General features: G+C 40.2%; 1 protein-coding gene across 1 annotated transcript in view; it reads left to right on the plus strand.

The window, feature by feature from the left end:
• Window positions 1-23,741, plus strand: part of MACROD2 (mono-ADP ribosylhydrolase 2) — a 2,467,642-nt gene that overhangs the window by 2,317,981 nt on the left and 125,920 nt on the right. The window contains exons 10-11 of the mRNA XM_056567894.1: window positions 8,205-8,279; window positions 10,617-10,700. Of these exons, the coding sequence (XP_056423869.1) occupies window positions 8,205-8,279; window positions 10,617-10,700 (159 nt within the window). The remainder of the gene's footprint in view (window positions 1-8,204; window positions 8,280-10,616; window positions 10,701-23,741) is intronic.

Below are 23,741 nucleotides of genomic sequence, written 5' to 3' on the forward strand. Positions count from 1 at the left end.
CCCATTCACCACAATATCATAACTCTTATAACCTGCTTACAGAACACTCAGAATACGTCATTCACATCAGTGGGTTAGACACATAGATTTAGGGTCTATCCACACGTATCATGTGCATGATTTGAAGCTGTATTCAGTCATTTTGTTTACATTGAAATCTGCAGCAGAAAATCCTGCACATCAAATGCTGAATAGACCATTAAAGGGATACTCCGCTGCTCAGCGTTTGGAACAAATTGTTCCGAACGCTGGAGCCGGGAGCTCATGATGTCATAGCCACACACCCTCATGACATCACACTCCCTCCCCTTCAATGCAAGTCTATGGGAGGGGGCGTGACGACTTGAGGGGTCGGTGAGAGGGCCCGAATGGGCCAATAATTGTCCTGTGTAATAAATGAGACAAGATTATGCAGGACTAGAAATCTTTATTAGTAGGCGGCACATCTCCCTGTATAAATGGGGGATCTGCTATGAACACCCGATTGTTCAGGTGGCTGTTTACTGGCAATTGTTGGCCTATCTAAAGGGTCCTTTAGATAGACACTGATTGACTTGTATATCATCAATTGGCTTTTATAAGAAGCAGCTATCTGCCCTTTAAAAGGTCCTATGCGCAGTGCATACTATACATGACTGTCTGTCGATCACGTTGCTTTAAGAGGCTGATGATCTCACATGATATAGCAGTGGTTGTCTTGAATACGTTAACCCAACACTGAAATGTTCATTAATTTATTGATGTTGTTGCTGTTGTACCTCTTCCTTCGTCCTCATCCTCTTTCTCCTCCTCCTCCTCTTTCTCCTCCTTCTCCCTTGGTTCAAGTATTTGAGGAATAATGTTGAAATTAGGTTTGTGCAATGCATTTGGATAAAGAAAAAATTTTAGGAACACATGTAATATTTCTCTCAAAGATTGATTTATGGCCCTGTTGTGTTTTTTCCAATAATACATTTGTAAAATCAAAAGGAGATATAGTACATTACCTATGTTGTTACACTAAGATTTAAGACTAAAATGAGATTAAACACTAGGCTGCATTCTGTTCAGACAGTTCATCTCCAATGACCTGTGATTAGCAAAGCTTGTATAGAAATGTCTTCCACTACATGCACCTACACATGTTTCGAAGAGTTTATATCTTGTTAAAACTCCTACCATCTGTCTATATGAAATAATTTATACTAGTCATTCTCTGGATCTCCATAATATACTGAGGTCTAAATTAATCTTTGTACAAAAACTGATTCTGCTGATATTTAAAAAGTTTTCAGTTTTATGAATCCTTTAAAAATGGAACCCATGACAAGTGTGTAAGCAGAAATTTCATATGCCGTGGGCGCATAGCAATGTCTCCATAGCAATGCATATTATTATTATTATTATGTATTTATATGGCGCCCTTGGTTCCAGAGCACTTTACATGTGATATTGGTAACAGCCCATAAAACTAAGGGTTGGTTTACACTACGTTTTTAGTGTACGGGTGCCAGATCCGGTTGGGAGGAGTGAAAACCAGGCGCTCTCGTATCCCAGCCCGAACCCCATTCATTACAATGAGCCGACCAGAGTCAAACAATGACTCCAGTCGGCTAATTTTTGCCCCGTATACGGTTTTCTTACCAGACCTAAAATCGTGGTATTGACCTTTAGGTCAAACCATCCATAGTGGTCTAGTGGGGTGGATCACCCCCCCCCCCCCCCCGCAGTGCAATCGCTGGAGGGCGATCCACTGCTGAGGTAGCCGGAGGTCTTACCTCTCCTTCCGTGCTGACTGCTGTGCTGAGAATGATAAAGCCTGGTAGGACCAGGCTTTATCAATCGAACGCAGAGCACACAGATCAATGTGGTTCTATGAAATCACATTGATCTGTATGAGGAATCTAATGGTCCCCTACGGGTACTAAAAGTGTTTTAAAAAAAAAGTTACATAAAAAGTTTTAAAAAACCACCCATTAACCCCTTCCTTATTAAAAGATTAAATTACCCCCCTTTTCCCAAATTCCATATAAAAAATATGTAACCATAAGAGAAATAAACATATGTGGTATCGCCGCGTGCGTAAATGTCTGAACTATACAAATATATCATTAATTAAACCGCACGGTCAATGGCGTATGCGAAAAAAATTCCAAAGTCCAAAATAGCGTATTTTTGGTCAATTTTTATATCATGAAAAAAATGAATAAAAAGCGATCAAAAAGTCCAATCAATACAAACATGGTACCGCTAAAAACGTAAGATCACAGCGCAAAAAAATTAGCCCTCATACCACCACATGCGCAGAAAAACAAAAAGTTGTAGGGGTCAGAAAATTACAGTTTTAAAGATATTAAAAAGGCCGCAGGCCTTTTCGTACTGTGCAGAAATTTCGTACTGTGGACAAGCCCTAGATGTGTCTTTTGAGTCAGAGAAATATTTTCGACAGAGAAAAAAATAAAAAAATGTTATACGTAGTATCAAAAATCCTTAGATTTAATTAAAACAAAAATTTTGAGCTCTTGGTCACCAGATTTCTGGCAATGATGGGCAGTAAATTCTGCTCCAACTGCAGACACATATCACTGTGGCAATTACACTTGTTAGAATAAAGAATTTTATTGCTTGAAAATAATGCATTTTTAGGACTTTACACCTCTGCGGTAAATTAGGCGTCAGTTTACTTAAAAATGTATATGGCAGAATAGATGATTTAAATGAAGGTGTCTCTCTTCAGAGCACAGAGTAAATAGGTTACATTTGTCTTCTGTCACCTAAAGAAATTCTTGCTCCGAGAACCCGATAGTTATTAAATGTACCCAGAACACTCGACAGTCTATTGAATTACCTTTGTGGGATTTGTTTGTGAGGACATTGCTTTGAGTGTTAGATTTAATTCAGCATGTTTTCCTGTGTGGCGTATTTTATAAGCACTTATGTCACATTATGTAGTCAATGAAAGCTGCTTTAATTTATTCATCTGCTGTTTCTGGATGGAAAAGTAGATCAGGTATCAAAACCAATATTATTCTGCTTATAGGCCTCATACCGTATGCTCCAGTAAGTATTCCTATTAACGGCAATTGAAAGTTTCACCTGAAATCACAAAATAATTATGTTTTCAGGTTTCTTTTGTCTATTTGTAGTAGCGGCTTTATAGGGATAAGAAGGTTTTTTTCTATTACTGATGAGAAATCTAATCTCTGACAGAGAAAGCAATGAGTAAGGGGAGAGAAGATTCAGATTTATTTTTCTTTAGAAAAACTTTGTGTGATTATTTAAAAAGTAGAAATAATGATTTTTTGGACACATGATATTTTGGACATCAGCTTAACAGTCCATTTGTACTATAAGACCATGTTCACATGGCAGAAAATTTGCGGAATGTATGCAAATTTGCATCTTCCGCCGGCGCTAGAACTGCGGGATAAAAGCGGGATCAACAGAATCAATGAACATGTTAATTGTTTCCTTGGATGCCGAAATCAGGATTTCTGCAACAGAGGTTTCTACTGTGGAAATTCTGCCATGTGCTTGGTACAGCACAATTTCATTAATATTATCAGTGTGAACTTGGCCTTAGGGTAGGAATTCTCTAGCATAATTCCGTGCCAATATTCAGCTTCAATTCTGTCTTGAATGAAAGTTCAATGGACTTTAATGGTTTTTTCGACTCCCTGTTTACACTAAGGAATTTCCATGAAATGCTACTTTACCAGAGGATTAAACATGTTTATTCTTCTGGTGGAACCCATGGGTAAAAAAACAATTTTTTTTTAAAATTTCATGCTGATCAAATCCCAAAATGGCTGAACGTCACACACAGCATTTTATGATCCTCCTCCCTGTACAGCAAGACATGTGATTCGGTGTGTTCTGTGTTTGATATAGTATGCGTATAAGCATGTTTATTCTTAAAAAAGACCCATGGTGCGCCTATGTATAATATTTGGAGGCACATTGAAGTAAAAAAATAAATGGGCCAATGGCCTGGGGCTAATTTAAAGGAGGAGATGACAGCACCAACAAACCAAGCTCTCATGTCCTGGGTTTTAGACACAGGGTTAAGAAAGATAACTGAATATTTTGCCCAGTTGATGAAATCCTTGTTTAGTCTCTGCCCATAACAATCTTATGGTGTCATATTATTGGCTTATACAACATGGATACAAACAGCTGTGTACATGAGCTCTTATGTATAGATATATATGTGTGTGTTGCCAGAGCAGACAATGCCAAAAGAGAACCCCTTCCAGTAAGGCAATAGGTCCTTGTATCCAAACCTGTTGATATGAGTGCCCTCCAGAAATCCCTCACTAGTGTGCCAATTCAGAAATATTTCTGAGGCATAAATTGGAATCAGAGTAATCCCATATATCTAAAAGTAACTTTAGTCCTTAATATCACAGTCTTTGTACAACACTGGATTACGCTGGCACTAAAGAAAAGCAAACCTTCTAAGAATAATTTTAAGAAGTTTCACTCGAATCGGGTTGTCACAGTTATTTCGGTGCTTTGGTGCTTTGAATTTAGCCCCACACTTTTGGGGTCAGGGGCAGAACAGAACGGGGTATTTCACTTTGGCTTCTATTGACCATTTAGCGGTTACTATAGTGCTGCAGAGGAAAGCCATGCAACCCTCTAGTGATCACTAAATAGTCACTAGAGGCTGAAGAGGAAGACACCGGCCACAGACAGAAGCAAATGAGTATTCACACAGTGCTAAATAATCAGGCATACAGCAGATCACAAACTTACATTGAAATGAATCCAGATATTTTTTATATTAGTAACAAATCAGATTTGTTCCAAAACAATTTGCTCACCACTAGTTAGCCCTATATTGGAAGAAAAAAATGTGTAAATATTTGGTATGTGTGGATAGTAATCACAGTATTACCACATTTATCATGTAACAACCCCAGTAATACAAATACATCTTCTTCTGGCTAAATCAGGTTAGGCTCCTATCACTTTATGAAACATGACTGACACATAACACATGACCTGCTTGACGTTTATTTAATATCCAAAGCTAATTATAATGCCGTCCTTATCAGCTGTGTACCTTTAGCTACAATATGTCATGGAATGAATATAATGGTCTATGCAAATGGCCAGTTATCATTCTTGCCAGAGACAGATTGTATGAAGTTCTCCATTCAAGCTTCTGTCACTTTAGCATTTAGTAATGTCACCTGTCTGATATGGTTGATTCCACCAAATGGTTTCCAGCTTTGTTGCTGAGTTCAGATGTCAGCGTGTTATCTGTAGCCCCCCTTCTCTGTGCATTGGAGGAGCCATTAATAACAAGTGGATTATTTTAAAGAAAAACAGGTTGCCAAGTAAGAGAATTACCATGCTGTGTGACCAGAAGACTTGTCATATTTAACTCTTGCCCAACATAACTACCTGATGCTCCATGTAGTGGTCCCATACCTGAGATGTTTAATAGATTGGATATCGTATCCTTCTACGTCCCATTTAGATTTCTATCTCTGTAGCAGCACATACAACTGGTGATCCAGACCAGAATGGATGTGCGCATGCGCGGTATGTGGTGAGTGACAGCTCACGTTTCGGTGCCGAGATCTCGTGATGCTCGCGTCCGGAATATGCCGGCCCCGGACGTGCGCACGAGTGATGCGGCGCTTCGGCGTGACGTCGCACCAGGAAATACCCGTGCATGCGCCAAATACGTACAGCTGGTAAGGATCATCAGTATGTAGATATAAACCCAGGGGGAACACACTATTACATGACCTCTTGAAATAGGTTACGAAACGTACGTTGAGGTCGAGACGAGTGCCGTAGTCCACAACAATAAGAAATGGGTAAGCCTAACCTTCTATTAGGGTAGAGGGAATATCTCAGATCTGTATACGCAGTATAGGAGCCTGGGTCCCTATGAGAGGGTGATTGAGATATATCTCAGGTTCCGATTACTAGATGGAACATTATTAGTGATTTGTACTTCTCCCATATGAAGGATTTATGCTCTCTATAAAAAATATTTTTGATATAGTGACCGGCACTTTTGTTCCCTTCATGTACATTGTATTGGAAATATTGCAGAAAGACTCTAGATCATGCGTGCATGCGTTGTTTAAAATTTATAAATAAAGTACTTGTTTTTATACTCTATACAATTAGTGGTGATTCCTTTCACGTGCTTTGTGTGTATACTTTATCCCTGAGTGGCATGTAGTGTACAATTGAGTGTCTCCGGAAAAGGCCTGTGATATAGGTGCATATATTTAGCAATGATAGAAAGAGGTCCACATCAATCCAGAGTTTTTGTATATATAATTATTTGGATAATAAAATGTATATGTGCAAAAGCCAATAAACATTAGTGTTGCTCACGAATATTCGCATTGCGAATTTTATTTGCGAATATTCGCGAATATAGCACTATATATTCGTAATTACGAATATTCGTTTTTAGTTTTTTTTCACAGTACACATCACAGTGATCATCCCTCTCTGCTTCCAGCTTATGTGGTGTAAAGAAGGCTCTAATACTACTGTGTGAGACTGGGGCGCGAATTTCGCATATGCGAAAATTTGCATATGCTAATTTTCACATATGCGAATTTTCTGTTATGCTAATTTCCGCAAGAGCGAATATTCTCATATGCGAAAATAAAACGGGGAAATTACGAATATGCGAATATTCGCGAATATATGACGAATATTCGTCCATATATTCGCGAATATTCGCGAATTCGAATATGGCCTATGCCGCTCAACACTAATAAACATACATTCTATTTGTTTAAGCCCTGCAGTATTTGGGTAGCATAGGATAGAGCATACTTGCCAACTTTTGAGAAGAGATATCAGGTAGATTCTAAAGATGGGAACAAAAAATGTAGTATGTATTATGCTATGCAAATAAAGTATTTTATGTATAGGATATTCAGTGACCTTTTGTTTCCTCTTACAGACCACTTACCAGACATAATAATACAGACCACAAATAAGTCCCAATATAGACCTCAGTCCGCACACCTCAGACTCCAGGCTAGAACGCCTGAATAAAAAACCCCAGACCCTGCATACAGGCCCCTAGATAGAATACAGGCAAAAACACACCTTTATACAGAGCACAGACCAGGGACCTCTCTTCTATGGACCTCCATAGTCTACAGACTCTAGATGAATCACAATTGTGAAACTCTAAGGGGAATAACAGAATGTTTTAGAGTCACATGCTGGCAGTAACAAAGTATTGGTTGACAATGTCTTGGGCAATACAAAAACTGTAACAAGCCCCTAACTGCCATTTGCCATTTTTAATAATGGTCTCCTTATGTTGCAAAGGAACCAGTAGGCCCTCTCAGGTACCAGGGCTAAACAAAACAGCTTTCTCCACACTTGGAGATTTAGGTAAAGGCTTCTGAAGATTCAGGCATATATGACAATGCCACATTGGACAGTATATTGAGTAGCAGTATCATCTTAAATGTAATAGATGCGCATAGATACAATAAAGGGTTTACAATTCAAAAAAAAAGAAAGAAAGAAAAAAACACTCCAAAATGGAACACACCAAATACAATACTTTATTAATTACACATGAGACACAATACGAGGAAACCCTCTAAAATAAATAAAAACATACCCATGAAAAACAAAAAACTCAACATGGGGTGGGGGCCATGGATCCCACCCCCAGGGTGCTCAAACTCTAATACCGTGTGTGCAGCTGTCCCCAATAAACTATCTGTTTAGTATGCAGTCCTATACAAATCCAACTCCTGCCTAGTAGAACCCAGTCACAGTTAAATAACTACAGATTCATTCTAATGATATACAACCCCACAATTGCAGGGGGTCACAAAATAGTAGACATCAATCCAGTAGTGGGAGTTCAAAAAGTGCACCAGTCGGTTAGCGCCCAGCTGGAGTTGGGTTTACATTGGACTGCATACTAAACAGCCAGTTAATTGGGGACAGTTGCACAAACAGTATTGGGGTTTGAGCGCCCTGCGGGTGGGATCCATGGCCCCCACCCCATGTGGAGTTTTTTTGCCTTTTCATGGGCATGTTTTAATTAATTGTATTTTTTCATTGTTTGGGTTTCATTGTTTGTTTGGTTGGGGCCCCAAATTTTTTTCTAGTTTGGACAATAAAGGATTTGACTTCTGAAAATGTCATTATAGTTTTAGCATCTTCACTTATTCTCTTATTTGTAATTTCATGTGATGATGAAACTGAAGATGGAGATGATGACACTGAAGACGATAAGAAAGAGGAGAGGAACCAAGTCAGCAAAAAGATCAGCGAGGATCTCAGTAAGTATATGTCAATACTCCGTTAAGAATTATATTCACACTAAACAGAGAATTCAGCATTGAATCAAGGTCTTCTGAGTCCGTGACTAAGACATACTGTACAGTAGTGTGCAAGACCATAGTCAGTTTTAATGAAAAAATATATATATATATAAATCTGTAAAAATAGCACCACAGGGAAATGGTAAAGCCTTGTCATTCAATGTCCATACAGTGCAGGAAGTGTCAGCCTATTGTTAGGCACAGTAGTCAGTGTGGAGACTACAGAATTATATTTTAAGATTTATCTAAAAAGCACACAAAATATATTAACCCCTAGAGGATGCCTGGTCCGTGGTGCGTAGCAACGTACATAGCCTTCTAAAGTGAGTCTCTGAAGCGAGCATTGTTGTTGCACTCGCTTCATAGACGATGAGTGATAGCAGCCACCACTTAAAATCAATCACTGACATTACCAATCTTTCTGATATCTGTCATTAACCTCTTAAAAGCTTAGATCACAACATTTAGGAGGTTTCTGGCTAGAGCGACATCTTATACCTTCTCATCGGCACCCCCACAACCTGATCGTGTCCGATTGTTTTCCTTGGCAAACAGCGGCGATCTGCTGATATAGTCCGCCTCAGCACACTCTACTAACAGATCACTGATTACACTGAGCAGTTCTATAAAATAGCATATCATTGCTCAGTAAATGCAATCTAATGATTGCTTATAATAGTCCCCTTTGCAGACTTAAAAAGTGTAAATAGAATAATTACAAAAAACATTTGCATAAAAAAGCCCCTCCCTTAATAAAACTTTAAGTTAGTCTCCATTTTCCAATTTTAAAGGAAAACTGTGACACTGATCACCCACACTAAACCCAATACACAGGGTTATAGTATTAGTGACCAGGATTCCACAGATGGGTCACTTACTAAATACCGTCCACTGGTTGCTGAGATATGGGCTTCAGAAATTCCATTGCTCAATCCAGGGAATTGTGCGCAAGAGGCGGGGTCCCACTGGCTGCCCGCCCCCTGCTTCTTTTTGCATCCTGAATCAATCTCCTTCGATTAGCATATTCATATTCTGTAATAAACCTGAAGTTTTATGCGCTGGATTGCTACTTGCTTGTTTCTTATTTATCCAGTATTGTGAACAGCGTAAATGCAAAATAATAGCAAAATAGTTAGAACTTTTAGAACTGAAAAGGCAAGAATTTAAATTACTGTTTCCTTACGGCCAAAACCCACTGTGGCCTTAATGGGTTTAACTTAAAAACTTGACTCTAATGGTCACAGAAATGTAAAAAAAACTTTGCAAAACTAAATAGCCCCGCCTCCAAACCTCATTGCGCACAAGTGGCTGCCACCAGGTAGTTCTGTGTGTCTCCTCATAGAATACATAGGGCATTTTCCCACTGCACAAGGGTTTTTGTGTGGCATGAAATTCGCTGCATATATACTACGTGTAACCCTACCCTTACAGAAAAAAAAATGACTAGCTCTCTCTTAGGTTCCTTTCACTCCTCATCTTTCTTAAACTTTTAATTCACAAACAATAAACTCATCAAGTCTTTCTTGCCTTTAGCTCAGTCATGGATCAGTATGTGCTGCCTATGGAAGTCTATAGAGCAGTGGTCTCCAACCAGCGGACCTCCAGATGTTGTAAAACTACAACTCCCAGCATGCCCGGACAGCCAACGGCTGTCCGGATATGCTGGGAGTTGTAGTTTTGCAACATCTGGAGGTCCGCAGGTTGAAGACCACTGCTATAGAGGGTGAAGGAGAAAAAAAGAGAGAGTAGCTGGAGAGAGCCAGAAGTGAACAGAGAGGATGCAGTTCTGTAAACTAGTTATTGTGAGTTTTAGATCTCACCCTAGTGCTGAATTTACAGCTTAGACTGCCAACACTACTTTATAATGTCCTCCATGCTGCTGCTCATTGCAGTGTACCATAAAGAGATAGAAAAGCATGATCCCATTTTCTGTATCTGTGCACTGTATGGGATACATCATAGAGTTTATCCTTCAACCACAATCCCAGGGATAACAATAACACTGATAAAAAAATGTCATATACCAGTTATATAATGGCCAGAAACAGAGCTTCTCATGCACACACATAACAGCTAATCCTGTAAAATTACCTGAAATGAGAGGTATTCTTTAAACTATAGGTTGTTCTCTGACAAACATTACCTTTAAATGAACTTGAACTTAAATCCTCAACATTCTGTAGAACTGCGGACTGTGGATTACTGTGTATTCTTCTGTATTGAACAGAAGAATAAAGATGACTTCAAATGAAATTGATAAAAATGCATTGTTCTCTTTTGCACGTCTTTATACAGAAGGAACAGATAAAAATGCACAGTCACCTCCAACAAAGAAATGTAAAGCCAAGAAGACAGATATGCAGGAAAAGCCTGATGATGGTAAGTTAGAGATAACTAAATGTAGGCATTAGATCTTATATGTGTATTCTTCCTGGTACTCTTGTACAATCTTCTCCAATATATTCGACACTTCTACTTTTCACGCTCATTTTATTTTACCTGAAGTGTATACCTGGAAAAGAAATCCCCCAGTAACTCCAGGAATATTGAATCTGACAGCTGAACAAAGCCATTTGACCCACACACATCTCTCATGTTTCAGTGGGTTTCATAAGTGTGGCCTGGACTTTGTAATACTCATCTTTACGTGTCACCAAGACAGGATGCTTTGGGATTGAAAATGTCTCCTTGCTTAATGTCATCTACAACATATCTCTCTTCTACCTGGATGGATGGGCTGCAGTTTCTTCTTCCTTCTATCTTATTTAATGCAGTGATAGCTGGGCAGGGGGCCATGAAGCTCAATTTTTCTAAAGAACTGAAGCAACACAATTCTAAAACTGGATGACAACCATTATGTTCACCAACAACAAAAAACATGGTCTCAAATGGCTGGAGGTGCTCAACCCCAAATGCAGTTGTGCATTTATACTGGGGGAGCAGATCCTGCCCTTGTAGTCCGTTGCTAGGGGCAATCCCCAGCATAAAAATGCATACAATGGAGAATGCCTGCAGTGGACTACAAGTGCCACAATAAGATCCTACACCAGATAAACGGTGTGAATGTGTAACAATGAGGATAATACAATACAGAAATGTAGGTGCACTACTGTGGTAGATGTATACAATGACATTGGCTATCCCTCAACACTGATGTTAAAATTGAGACATTCGCCAGTATATCCTTATATGAAGGACATACCAGAGCCCACACACCAACGCCAAGGTTTTTCAAATGGCACGGGACCTAGCGCTAACCTACCTGTGCGTGATAAGCAAAAATCAGGGGCCAGTGGGCAATTACAGCAGCATTAGGCCAACTAAGGCTTTTACAAGAGTTATGACTTGGCTTACCTAGGCTATAAAAGGGTACTCCACCCATAGACAAGGATCCAAAGGATAGGGGATCCAAAGGATAGGGGATAAGATTTCAGATCGCAGGGGTCCCGCCACTGGGGACCCCCCGAGATCTCGGCTGCAGCACCCCAGACATCTAGTGCACGGAGCGAACTTCACTCCGTGATGACTGGCGTGGTGGGCGGGGGCTTGTGACATCACAGTCACTCCCCGTTCGTGATGTCACGACCACGCCCCCAATGCAAATCTATGGGAGGGGGCGTGGCAGATGTCACACCCCCTCCCATTGACTTGTATTGAGGGGGCGTGTCCGTGATGCCACGAGCGGGGCATGACCGTGACGTCACGAGCCTCCATCGCTGCACCCGACGCTCCGCGATCAGACATCTTAGCCCCTTTCCTTTGGATAGGGGATAAGATGTCTATGGGCGGAGTACCATCAGAAAACACATGTTGTTTAAATCCCATTTATTTTTTTATTTCTATTTAAAGAGTTACTGTCATGAAAAGAACTTTTGACAGGCCGATTACTACCGAGACCCGCTGTGATCGCTAGTCATAAGTCGGGGAAGCAGATAGCATTGGCTCTACTTCCTGGCCAACCGCCACATCCAACCTTTTCTCTGTATACTGTAGACTTCTATGTAGATAAAAGGCTGAATCTGCCATATTGGGAGCGTAGCACAATGCCGCATCTTCCCCATCTTATCACTAGCGATTGCAGAGGGTCTCATGAGAGAGACTTGCTGTGATCAACAATTTTTCACATGTCTAGGTCAGTAAGTATACAACTAAAAGGTTGCAGCAGTACTCTTTGTCAAAACATGGAGGCTTTTAGCTCACTTTTTGATCGAAACGTGTCCCTCGTCCACCACGCGGAGGTGGCCTCACTTCAAATTTGCCACAGCAGCGTGCACCAGTGTATAAGGTAGTTGTGATGGCTATTTTATTGTGTTTCTTGTTAGGCCACTAAGCCTAATAAAAGCTGCCCCTTCCTGTTCTGTAGAGAACATTTTCCAGTAGTGTCCTCCCAGACAGGATTACAAATGTATATAGGTAAAACAGGACCAGAACATTCACAACAGATAATGGTCAGAGCTCATCCAACAATCCAACACCCTCTGCACAATGACCTCTGAACAGGTCGCACCGCATGCCATAGAAGTTGAACAAGGCAGAGTTGGTGTCCAGGATCTAGGCCAAGCTGGATGACAACTCCTGAGAGACAGAAAATTTAGAAAGCAATATTGTCATTTAAGGTTCTATACTGCCATATTTGGAATGTAGTTCTCAAGTGACCATTGAACAGTTATTATTTATATATATATATATATATATATATATATATATATATAAAAAAAAAAATATATATATATATATATATATAATTATTTTTTTCATTTTGAGAAATGTGCCTAATTTGGTGTCAGGTGTAATCGAAGTTCCGCCTGCTCAGCTTAGCATACTTGATAGTTACAATCACCCCGGATGACATTAAGGAAAATTTATCTGAGTTGTTTCAGCCAGCAGTCCGAGCCAAAAACCTTTTACTGAAACTGGAGGAATATATTTGTTATAAATGACTGCATGATTAAACAGAAAACCCAAGATAAATGAGTTCCCACCTCCCTGCTCAACATTTTTTACTTTCTATTATGCACAATTAGAACCGCTGCACTTTCTCCATTATTAAAATACATATTTCCCTTCTCTTAAGGTATTAAGGAGCCCGAACGCCGTGACCTTTGCAGAAGTTTACTGAACAATTAAACAACTTTCTGTTTTTTGTTTTCCTCTTATTGCTCAGATACTCTTGAATACAATCCTTAAGGGACGAAACATTAAATGTTACAGTATGAAGAAAAGATAGTTTCATAAGCCACGCTGTAAAATAACAATAATGCAGTTACCTAATCTAGTGAAACCTCCTGACGACAGGAGATACAAAAATTGTATGTGCAAGCTTTTTGTCTTAAAATGCTGCTGCAGTTGAATTTCTGAGCGGAATTCTCTTGCGGAATTCTGCTCGGAAATTCTGCCATGTGAGCTTAGCCTTAGGGGCCATGTAGTGCTCCACTGGGAAAAAGTGTGTAAGTCAGTGTATGCAGGAGATTTGGAGCTCTGTATTAAAAAAAACACAGCTATAATATATATATATATATATATATCAAGACCTTAAAGGGGTGTTCCGGCTTTATACATGTTTTCCCCTCATCCCTAGACATGAATGGAGTGAGCGTGGCTTCACGAGAGGGCATGGCTGTGACATCACTTCCCTTTCTCGGAGGCAGCACCCGGCGCAGAATGCCAGAATGGTGGTCCCCAGCGGCCAGACCCCAGCGATCATACATCTTATCTCCTATCCTTTGGATAGGGGATAAGATGTATAAAGTTGGAATACCCCTTTAATAAGTATATAATCTTGTTTCTGAAGTATGGTGCTTATGTGATCTGCTCTGTAAATATTTATCCAGTCACATACTGTACATTAAGTAGGGTACAAATAGTAGTGATCAAAGCTCTGTTCATTTCTTGTATTATGCAATAGTAATGGATCCAGTTCACTCTAATTTAGACTGGTAAATACATTTGCTATCAATATGATACATTTGCTCTGAACAGATATATCCCAGTTAATCATGTGTCAGCTATAGATCTGCTCATATGGAAGTGATATTGTGCTATACTTAGTAAATCCTATTAAGCTTTTAGAAACTACAGTGGTGGAATATGACTACCTCGCTCCAGGCAACAACTAAGACATGGATCTTAGTGAATTTATAGTCTTATGCAGAAACTTACAACCACCCATCCCCCATTCCATATAATATTAAACACATACATGAATTATAAAAAAAAAACGACAAACTAATATGAGACTCTCTACATGTGAATGACAGATTCTGCTTTACAAATCTTGGATCCATCTTTATTGTTTTACATACTGTAGCTAGATATTCTCACCACAGGTCTGCAGGCACCAACGTTTATTTTTTTATTTTTTTGGCAAACACTTTGGGGGACATTTATCAATGTTTGCTTATGTATTCCTTTTTTTAGTAATTTTTTCTTTACTTTTGCTTTTTGCTCATGTGTGACTTATCTATCAACTGGTTCAGCATGTTGCTAATTTTCTTTCACGTAAGCAATTTTTTCTTTTTTACTTTGGTAGTAGTTTTTTCTGCTCCATGTTTGAGCTGGAGTAAATTTAGTCAATTTTTAACCCTGTTGCGACTGCCGCAGTTGCGACTGTCGCAGTCAATAAATACCAGACTACCCGTAGCCCATTTTAAAATTATTACTACGTAGTTAAGTTTTGGAAAACTTGCTTTTCTTTCTTTCCAGTCAAAATGCTGCACCAAAAATTGCGTAGTCGCAGGTGCGACATTTGTGCAACATTTTTAGTTAAAAAAAATAACTAAATCGCTTGATAAATGTCTGTCTTTGTGATTTTTCAGGAAAATGTTGATTAAATTAAAGCTGAACCTCGAGGACCATGTTTCTATGGTCTCCGAGATTCATCATTCGAGGCGTTATAGATGACTGTTGTCTCAAGCCTTCCCTGCAATCCTGTCCAGCTTGAGAGAACAGCTGATCACAGGGGTCTTGGCTTCTTCTTTTCTTTCCTGACAACCCAGTCCCCTGATGACGTGTGCGGTCCATCTGGACATCTTGACAGGCCAATGTCACATGATCTCAGCAGTCTGCAGAATGCTGGGCCGCAGTGAACATCAGGACGTCCAGATGGAACACAGACGCCATTAGGGGGCTGGCTTGTCAGGGAAGGCAAGAAGCCAAGCCCACTGTGATCAGTTGTTCTCTCGAGCCAAACAAAATCGCAGGGAAGGCGCGAAACAATAGTCATCTATACTGCCGCAAATGCTGAATCATGGGGACCATAGAAATGCCAAAAAGTTGATTACCTACCATAGACATGAATGGAGGGGCGTGGTGTTATGTCACTAGGGGCGTGACCGTGACGTCATGTCCCTGTATCGGAGGCAGCGCCCGGCACAGAATGCCTGGAGCTGCATCGAGATCGCGGGGTCCCCAGTGGCAGGACCCCTGCGATCATACATCTTATTACCTATCCTTTGGATAGGGGATAAGATGTATAAAGCCGGAATACCCGTTTAATGTACTATGAGTATTATAGCGTGCTATTTTATATATCATCCGTGGTTAATGATTAAAGATAATTTATCATGTTGAATCTGCTGTCTGATCCATAGGTGCTCCATATAGTGTGGTCTATAACAAGAGATGAGCAGATTGATATATAGTTTTGTGGAAAATGATTGTTACTTCTGGTGTCAGTCTCAAGTTAACAGGAAGATTTTTGATACGTATACCTGAAACTAATGTCTAGCTTTTTTGGCTCTGTGAAATTGAAGTTTCTTCCAGTACCATCCTATGTCATTGCTCTGACACCTTATAATTAGTTTGTCTTCTATACTTTGTGCTTTGTTTGTCCTTGAGCATGTCTTGGCGGATCGCACTGTGGCGGTAGTAAAGAACAACTGGACGTTATGCGGGAAAATTAGAAAGAGATAGAATATGTACTCAGTACTTATGACAGATGAAATATATGGGGTGGATGAATAACTCTTTTATATGAGCAACAATAAACAATATGATAGAACGAAAGAGGAAACAATGGAAATATATAAGTAGTCTATTATTTCACTAAATATTGAATAAAACTAGAGATTCAGCTTTAGTGATCTACCGTGGGGGAAAAAAAGTATTTAGCCAGCCACCAATCGTGCAAGTTCTCCCACTTAAAAGATGAGAGGCCTGTAATTTTCATCATACCTCAAATAAGAGAGATAAAGAGAAAAAAAATCCACATTATCTGATTTTTTTTATAATTTATTTGCAAATTATGATGGAAACAAAGTATTTGGTCAATAACAAAAGTTCATCTCAATACTTTGTTATATACCCTTTGTTGGCAATGACAGAGGTCAAACATTTTCTGTAAGTCTTCACAAGGTCTTCACACACTGTTGCTGGTATTTTGGCCCCTTCCTCCATGCAGATCTCCTCTAGAGCAGTGATGTTTGGGGCTGTCGCTGGGCAACATGGACTTTCCCTTCAAACGTTTTCTATTGGGTTGAGATCTGGAGACTGGCTAGGCCACTCCAGGACCTTGAAATGCTTCTTACAAAGCTAATCCTTTGTTGCCTGGGTGGTGTGTTTAGGATCATTGTCATGCTGAAAGACCCAGCCATGTCTCATCTTCAATGCCCTTGCTGATGGAAGGAGGTTTTCACTCAAAATCTTACGATTCATGGCCCAATTCATTCTTTCCTTTACACGGATCAGTCGTCCTGGTCCCTTTGCTGAAAAACAGCCCCAAAGCATGATATTTCCACACCATGCTGTGGAAACAAAGACACAGATTTGCCCTAAAAAATTATTTCTCCCTCATCTGAAAACGTTTCTGCAGCTGAGGCAGCGCAAAGCAGCTCTCTGCCCCTCTCTGTAATACAATGCTGTTCACAGTGACTGAGGGGTTAATCGCCGCAATAAGAATTAATTTCTGTGCAAATACGCTGTGCTCTGTGTCACACAGAAGGCTGAGGTGGCTAAGAGGTGAAACGCTGCTGCAACAAGCTTTTCTGTGTAACACACACACACAGTGATGTTTTTCCTATCTCCATGCAGTGTAATGAATGATATGACGAGCCAAATATATAGGGCTGTTGCATCGGCTGCATCCTGCATGTGATTCAGGGTCATCCCACCTATTTCCCTTCCCGCCTTGCCTTCCCACATTCCCAGCTTTCCTTGCCCCATGTACTGACATGTGGATCCGCCATTTTAGAGTCCTTGGAGCCTGGACCGCAGTAAATGGAGTTTAATGAAGCGATAGAATCACAGCGATATTCGCATTCTTTGTGAATCGAATATTTAATGAAATTCTTAATGAATTCAGGTTTGTCAGCTTTGATTCGCTCATCTCTACTGGGAAGCGGCGTTACCCAGCAGGCTTTTACATCATCTTAAGCCATACAGGGGAGAACTTCCTTCTTTACTCTGCTACACACAGCCCAGAGCAGTCCAGTGAGTGAGATTAGCTATGATTGGCTAAGGCTGCATTTTCTGATTTTGGACTTCTGCCAGGCCAGCAGGAGTCCAAAGTCTGTGCTAGAGATAGGGGAAATGTGCTCTGGACAAGTAGGGAGACACCTAAGGGAACTTTTTTAAACACAAATAAAGAGTAGAAAACTTCATTTTTTAAAACAAAGTATATTAGAAAGATTTTTATTTACTATAAGGAGTGCAATAGCAAAAATTAGTTTTAATGACAATGCCCATTTAAAGGGGTACTTCACCCCTAGACATCTTATTCCCTGTCCAAAGGATAGGCGATGAGATGTCTGATCGCGGAGGATCGCCGCTGGGACCCCCGCGATCTCCGGCACGGCACCCCAGTCATCTGGTGCACGGTGCAAACTCAGCTCTGTGCCAGATGAAGGTTGGCCACAGCCATCACGCACCCTCCATTCATGTCTATGGGAGGAGGCGTGATGGCTATGTACTAGCTGTCAAGCCCCTTCCCATAGACATGCATGGAGGGGGCGTCACAAACATGAAAGCACCAAGCAACCAGACTCCCCGCGTTGAGACAACTTATCTCCTATCCTTTGGATGAGGGATAAGATGTCTAGGGGCAGAGTACCCCTTTAACCCCTTAAGGACGCAGGACGTAAATGTACGTCCTGGTGAGGTGGTACTTAACGCAACAGGACGTACATTTACGTCCTGTGCATAACCGCGGGCATCGGAGCGATGCCCGTGTCATGCGCGGCTGATCCCGGCTGCTGATCGCAGCCAGGGACCCGCCGGCAATGGCCGACGCCCGCGATCTCGCGGGCGTCCGCCATTAACCCCTCAGGTGCCGGGATCAATACAGATCCCGGCATCTGCGGCAGTTCGCGATTTAAATGAACGATCGGATCGCCCGCAGCGCTGCTGCGGGGATCCGATCATTCAGAATGCCGGACGGAGGTCCCCTCTCCTTCCTCCGTCCTCCGTCCGCCATTAACCCCTCAGGTGCCGGGATCAATACAGATCCCGGCATCTGCGGCAGTTCGCGATTTAAATGAACGATCGGATCGCCCGCAGCGCTGCTGCGGGGATCCGATCATTCAGAATGCCGGACGGAGGTCCCCTCTCCTTCCTCCGTCCGGCTCCCGGCGTCTCCTGCTCTGGTCTGTGATCGAGCAGACCAGAGCAGAAGATGACCGATAATACTGATCTGTTCTATGTCCTATACATAGAACAGATCAGTATTAGCAATCATGGTATTGCTATGAATAGTCCCCTATGGGGACTATTCAAGTGTAAAAAAAAAATTTAAAAAAATTTAAAAGTAAAAGTAAAAAAAATCCCCTCCCCCAATATAAAAGTAAAACGTCCGTTTTTTCCTATTTTAACCCCAAAAGCGTAAAAAACATTTTTAAAGACATATTTGGTATCGCCGCGTGCGTAAATGTCCGAACTATTAAAATAAAATGTTAATGATCCCGTACGGTGAACGGCGTGAACGGAAAAAAAAAAAGTCCGAAATTCCTACTTTTTTTATACATTTTATTAAAAAAAATTATAAAAAATGTATTAAAAGTTTTTTATATGCAAATGTGGTATAAAAAAAAAGTACAGATCATGGCGCAAAAAATTAGCTCCCATACCGCCACTTATACAGAAAAATAAAAAAGTTAGAGGTCATCAAAATAAAGGGATTATGAACGTACTAATTTGGTTAAAAAGTTTGTGATTTTTTTTAAGGGCAACAATAATATAAAAATATATAATAATGGGTATCATTTTAATCGTATTGACCCTCAGAATAAAGAACACATGTCATTTTTACCATAAATTGTACGGCGTGAAAACAAAACCTTCCAAAATTAGCAAAATTGCGTTTTTCGTTTTAATTTCCCCACAAAAATAGTGTTTTTTGGTTGCGCCATACATTTTATGATATAATGAGTGATGTCATTACAAAGGAAAACTGGTCGCGCAAAAAACAAGCCCTCATACTAGTCTGTGGATGAAAAAATAAAAGAGTTATGATTTTTAGAAGGCGAGGAGGAAAAAATGAAAACGTAAAAATTAAATTGTCTGAGTCCTTAAGGCCAAAACGGGCTGAGTCCTTAAGGGGTTAAAGGGGTACTCCAGTGAAAACCTTTTTTCTTTTAAATCAACTGGTGGCAGAAAGTTAAACATATTTGTAAATTACTTCTATTAAAAAATCTTAATCCTTCCTGTACTTATTAGCTGCTGAATACTACAGAGGAAATTATTTTCTTTTTGGAATGCTCTCTGATGACATCACGAGCACAGTTCTCTCTGCTGACGTTATTATAATAACGCTTTATTTATTGTTGTCCTTAGTGGGATTTGAACCCAAGTCCCCAGCACTGCAAGGTAGCAGTGCTAACCACTGAGCCATTCTGCCCTTAGCATACATCTGCTATGCATGGTTGCTAAAATGGACAGAGATGTCATTTTAGCAACCATGCATAGCAGATGAATGCTAAGGGCAGAATGGCTCAGTGGTTAACACTGCTACCTTGCAGTGCTGGGGACTTGGGTTCAAATCCCACTAAGGACAACAATAAATAAAGCGTTATTATAATAACGTCAGCAGAGAGCACTGTGCTCGTGATGTCATCAGTGTTCCAAAAAGAAAGGAATTTCCTCTATAACATTCAGCAGCTAATAAGTACTGGAAGGATTAAGATTTTTTAATAGAAGTAATTTACAAATATGTTTAACTTTCTGCCACCAGTTGATTTAAAAGAAAAAAGGTTTTCACCGGAGTACCCCTTTAACATTAAAAGGATTAATACACACAAGCCATAATTACATTACTTCAGGTCTCCTATGAAATGTAAGTGTGAATTAGTCATTAGATGTGACAAATGTGTGTTCCACAAAAGCAGTTCAATTCCTATAGGTCACCTAAGTGACCCAAAAGTAACCCAATTTCCCATATATTCCCAAAACTTTATTATTAAATCTTAATTAAGCACACATTTAATTTAAAAGATACAGTGTTTTTCCGCTCCTAAGGTATTAGCTGCTATATAGCACTCTCCGTATTTATGATCGGTGTACACCTGCAGCGTGTACAACCAATATAGGAGCTAACACTGATATTTAACCCCTTAAGGACTCAGCCCATTTTTGCCTTAAGGACTCAGACAATTTAATTTTTACGTTTTCATTTTTTCCTCCTCGCCTTCTAAAAATCATAACTCTTTTATATTTTCATCCACAGACTAGTATGAGGGCTTGTTTTATGCGCGACCAGTTGTCCTTTGTAGTGACATCACTCATTATATCATAAAATGTATGGCGCAACCAAAAAACACTATTTTTGTGGGGAAATTAAAAAGAAAAACGCAATTTTGCTAATTTTGGAAGGTTTCGTTTTCACGCCGTACAATTTATGGTAAAAATGACGTGTGTTCTTTATTCTGAGGGTCAATACGAATAAAATGATACCCATTATTACATACTTTTCTATTATTGTTGTGCTTAAAAAAAATCACAAACTTTTTAACCAAATTAGTACGTTTATAATCCCTTTATTTTGATGACCTCTAACTTTTTTATTTTTCCGTATAAGCGGCGGTATGGGGGCTCATTTTTTGCGCCATGATCTGTACTTTTTTTTATACCACATTTGCATGTAAAAAACTTTTAATACATTTTTATAATTTTTTTTTAATAAAATGCATAAAAAAAAAGTAGCAATTTTGGACTTTTTTTTTTTTCGTTCACGCCGTTCACCGTACGGGATCATTAACATTTTATTTTAATAGTTCGGACATTTACACACGCGGCGATACCAAATATGTCTATAAAATTGATTTTTTACGCTTTTTGGGGGTAAAATAGGAAAAAACGGACATTTTACTTTTTTATTGGGGGAGGGGATTTTTCACTTTTTTTTTTACTTTTACATTTTTTTTACACTTGAATAGTCCCCATAGGGGACTATTCATAGCAATACCATGATTGCTAATACTGATCTGTTCTATGTATAGGACATAGAACAGATCAGTGTTATCGGCGATCTTCTGCTCTGGTCTGCTCGATCTCAGACCAGAGCAGGAGACGCCGGGATCCGAAAGGAGGAAGGTGAGGGGACCTCCGTGCGGCGTTCTGAATGATCGGATCCCCGCAGCAGCGCTGCAGGCGATCCGATCATTCATTCAAATGGCGCACTGCCGCAGATGCCGGGATCTGTATTGATCCCAGCACCTGAGGGGTTAATGGCGGACGCCCGCGAGATCGTGGGCGTCGGCCATTGCCGGCGGGTCCCTGGCTGCGAACAGCAGCCGGGATCAGCCGCGCATGACACGGGCATCGCTCCGATGCCCGCGGTTATGCACAGGACGTAAATGTACGTCCTGGTGCGTTAAGTACCACCTCACCAGGACGTACATTTACGTCCTGCGTCCTTAAGGGGTTAAAATCAAAGCTCAGCCCCAGAGGGGGGCTGAGCTTTGATTTTAAATATCAGTGTTAGCTCCTATATATGTTGTACACGCTGCAGGTGTACACCGATCATAAATACGGAGAGTGCTATATAGCAGCTAATACCTTAGGAGCGGAAAAACACAGTATCTTTTAAATTAAATGTGTGCTTAATTAAGATTTAATAATAAAGTTTGGGGAATATATGGGAAATTGGGTTACTTTTGGGTCACTTAGGTGACCTATAGGAATTGAACTTGAGTATCAACCCGCCATATATTGGTCTACATATGGCCAATTCCACAAAAGCAGGGAGCAATATGATGCCAATCACAGTACAATGCCATGGAATACGTTGGAGCTATATACAAAACATCACCGCAAGTCATTGACGCCCCAGCCATAATGGACTTGTGTTCCAATACCCACTTTTGGTTTCTAATATTACATTATTTCCAAACACTGATCTAGGAAACCAAGAGACTTCATGAAGTCGTGCATCCTGGGTACAGAACAGTGGTCTCAAAGTGTGACCCTCCAGATGTTGCAAAACTTCAACTGCCAGCATGCCCGGACAGCCGTTGGCTGTCCGGGCATGCTGGGAGTTGAAGTTTTGCAGCATCTGGAGGGCCACACTTTGAGACCACAGGAACAGAACAATATGCCAAAGGGAACAAATCCCGCCGGGACACATATTTTTATTTGTTAGTTGGCTTTGCTGGAAGCCATTACAGATTATTTCACAAATAAAGCCGGGGTTGTATTTATCCTTAAACTGCAATGGAAAGTAGCTTAATAAATTGTTTAGAAATACTGCTAAAATACTGCAGACCAGTGTTTTCTAACCAGGGTGCCTCCAGCTGTGGCAAAACTACAATTTTTGCAGAATAACCATCCTCCCACTCAGCGTTTGTTCCACCCATTGTAGCAAAGACAGGTCCCCTCTGATCGCCTTACTAGTGATGTAATGTCTCGGGCAGCACTGCAACCTGGGAAAGCCTGAGACGACATCTTGTTAAAAATAAACCTTGGGCCAAAAATCACAGAGGAATTGCGATACCACAATAAAACACAGTTACAGACACTATATTATGAACTTCACTAACTTTACAGCCCCTTTAACATAGTCAAATAAAATTTTTAAAGAATCCCGAAATTACCCTTATAGGGGTACTCCGGTGGAAATCTTTTCATTTTTCTTTGAATAACTGTTGCTAGTAAGTTTAACAGATTTGTAAATTACTTCTATTAAAAAAAATCTTTATCCTTCCAGTACTTATTAGCTGCTGAATACTACAGAGGAAATTCTTTAATTTTTGGAACACAGTGCTCTCTGCTGAATCACGAGCACAGTGCTCTCTGCTGACATCTCTGTCCATTTTAGGAACTGACCAGAGGAGCATTTGTTTGCTATGGGGATTTTCTCCCACTCTGGACAGTTCTTAAAATAGACAGAGATGTCAGCAGAGAGCACTGTGCTCGTGATGTCCTGTGTTCTAAAAAGAAAATAATTTCCTCTGTAGTATTCAGCAGCTAATAAGTACTGGAAGGATTAAGATTTTT

Source organism: Hyla sarda, chromosome 3 (assembly GCF_029499605.1).
Source record: "Hyla sarda isolate aHylSar1 chromosome 3, aHylSar1.hap1, whole genome shotgun sequence".
Taxonomy (NCBI): domain Eukaryota; kingdom Metazoa; phylum Chordata; class Amphibia; order Anura; family Hylidae; genus Hyla; species Hyla sarda.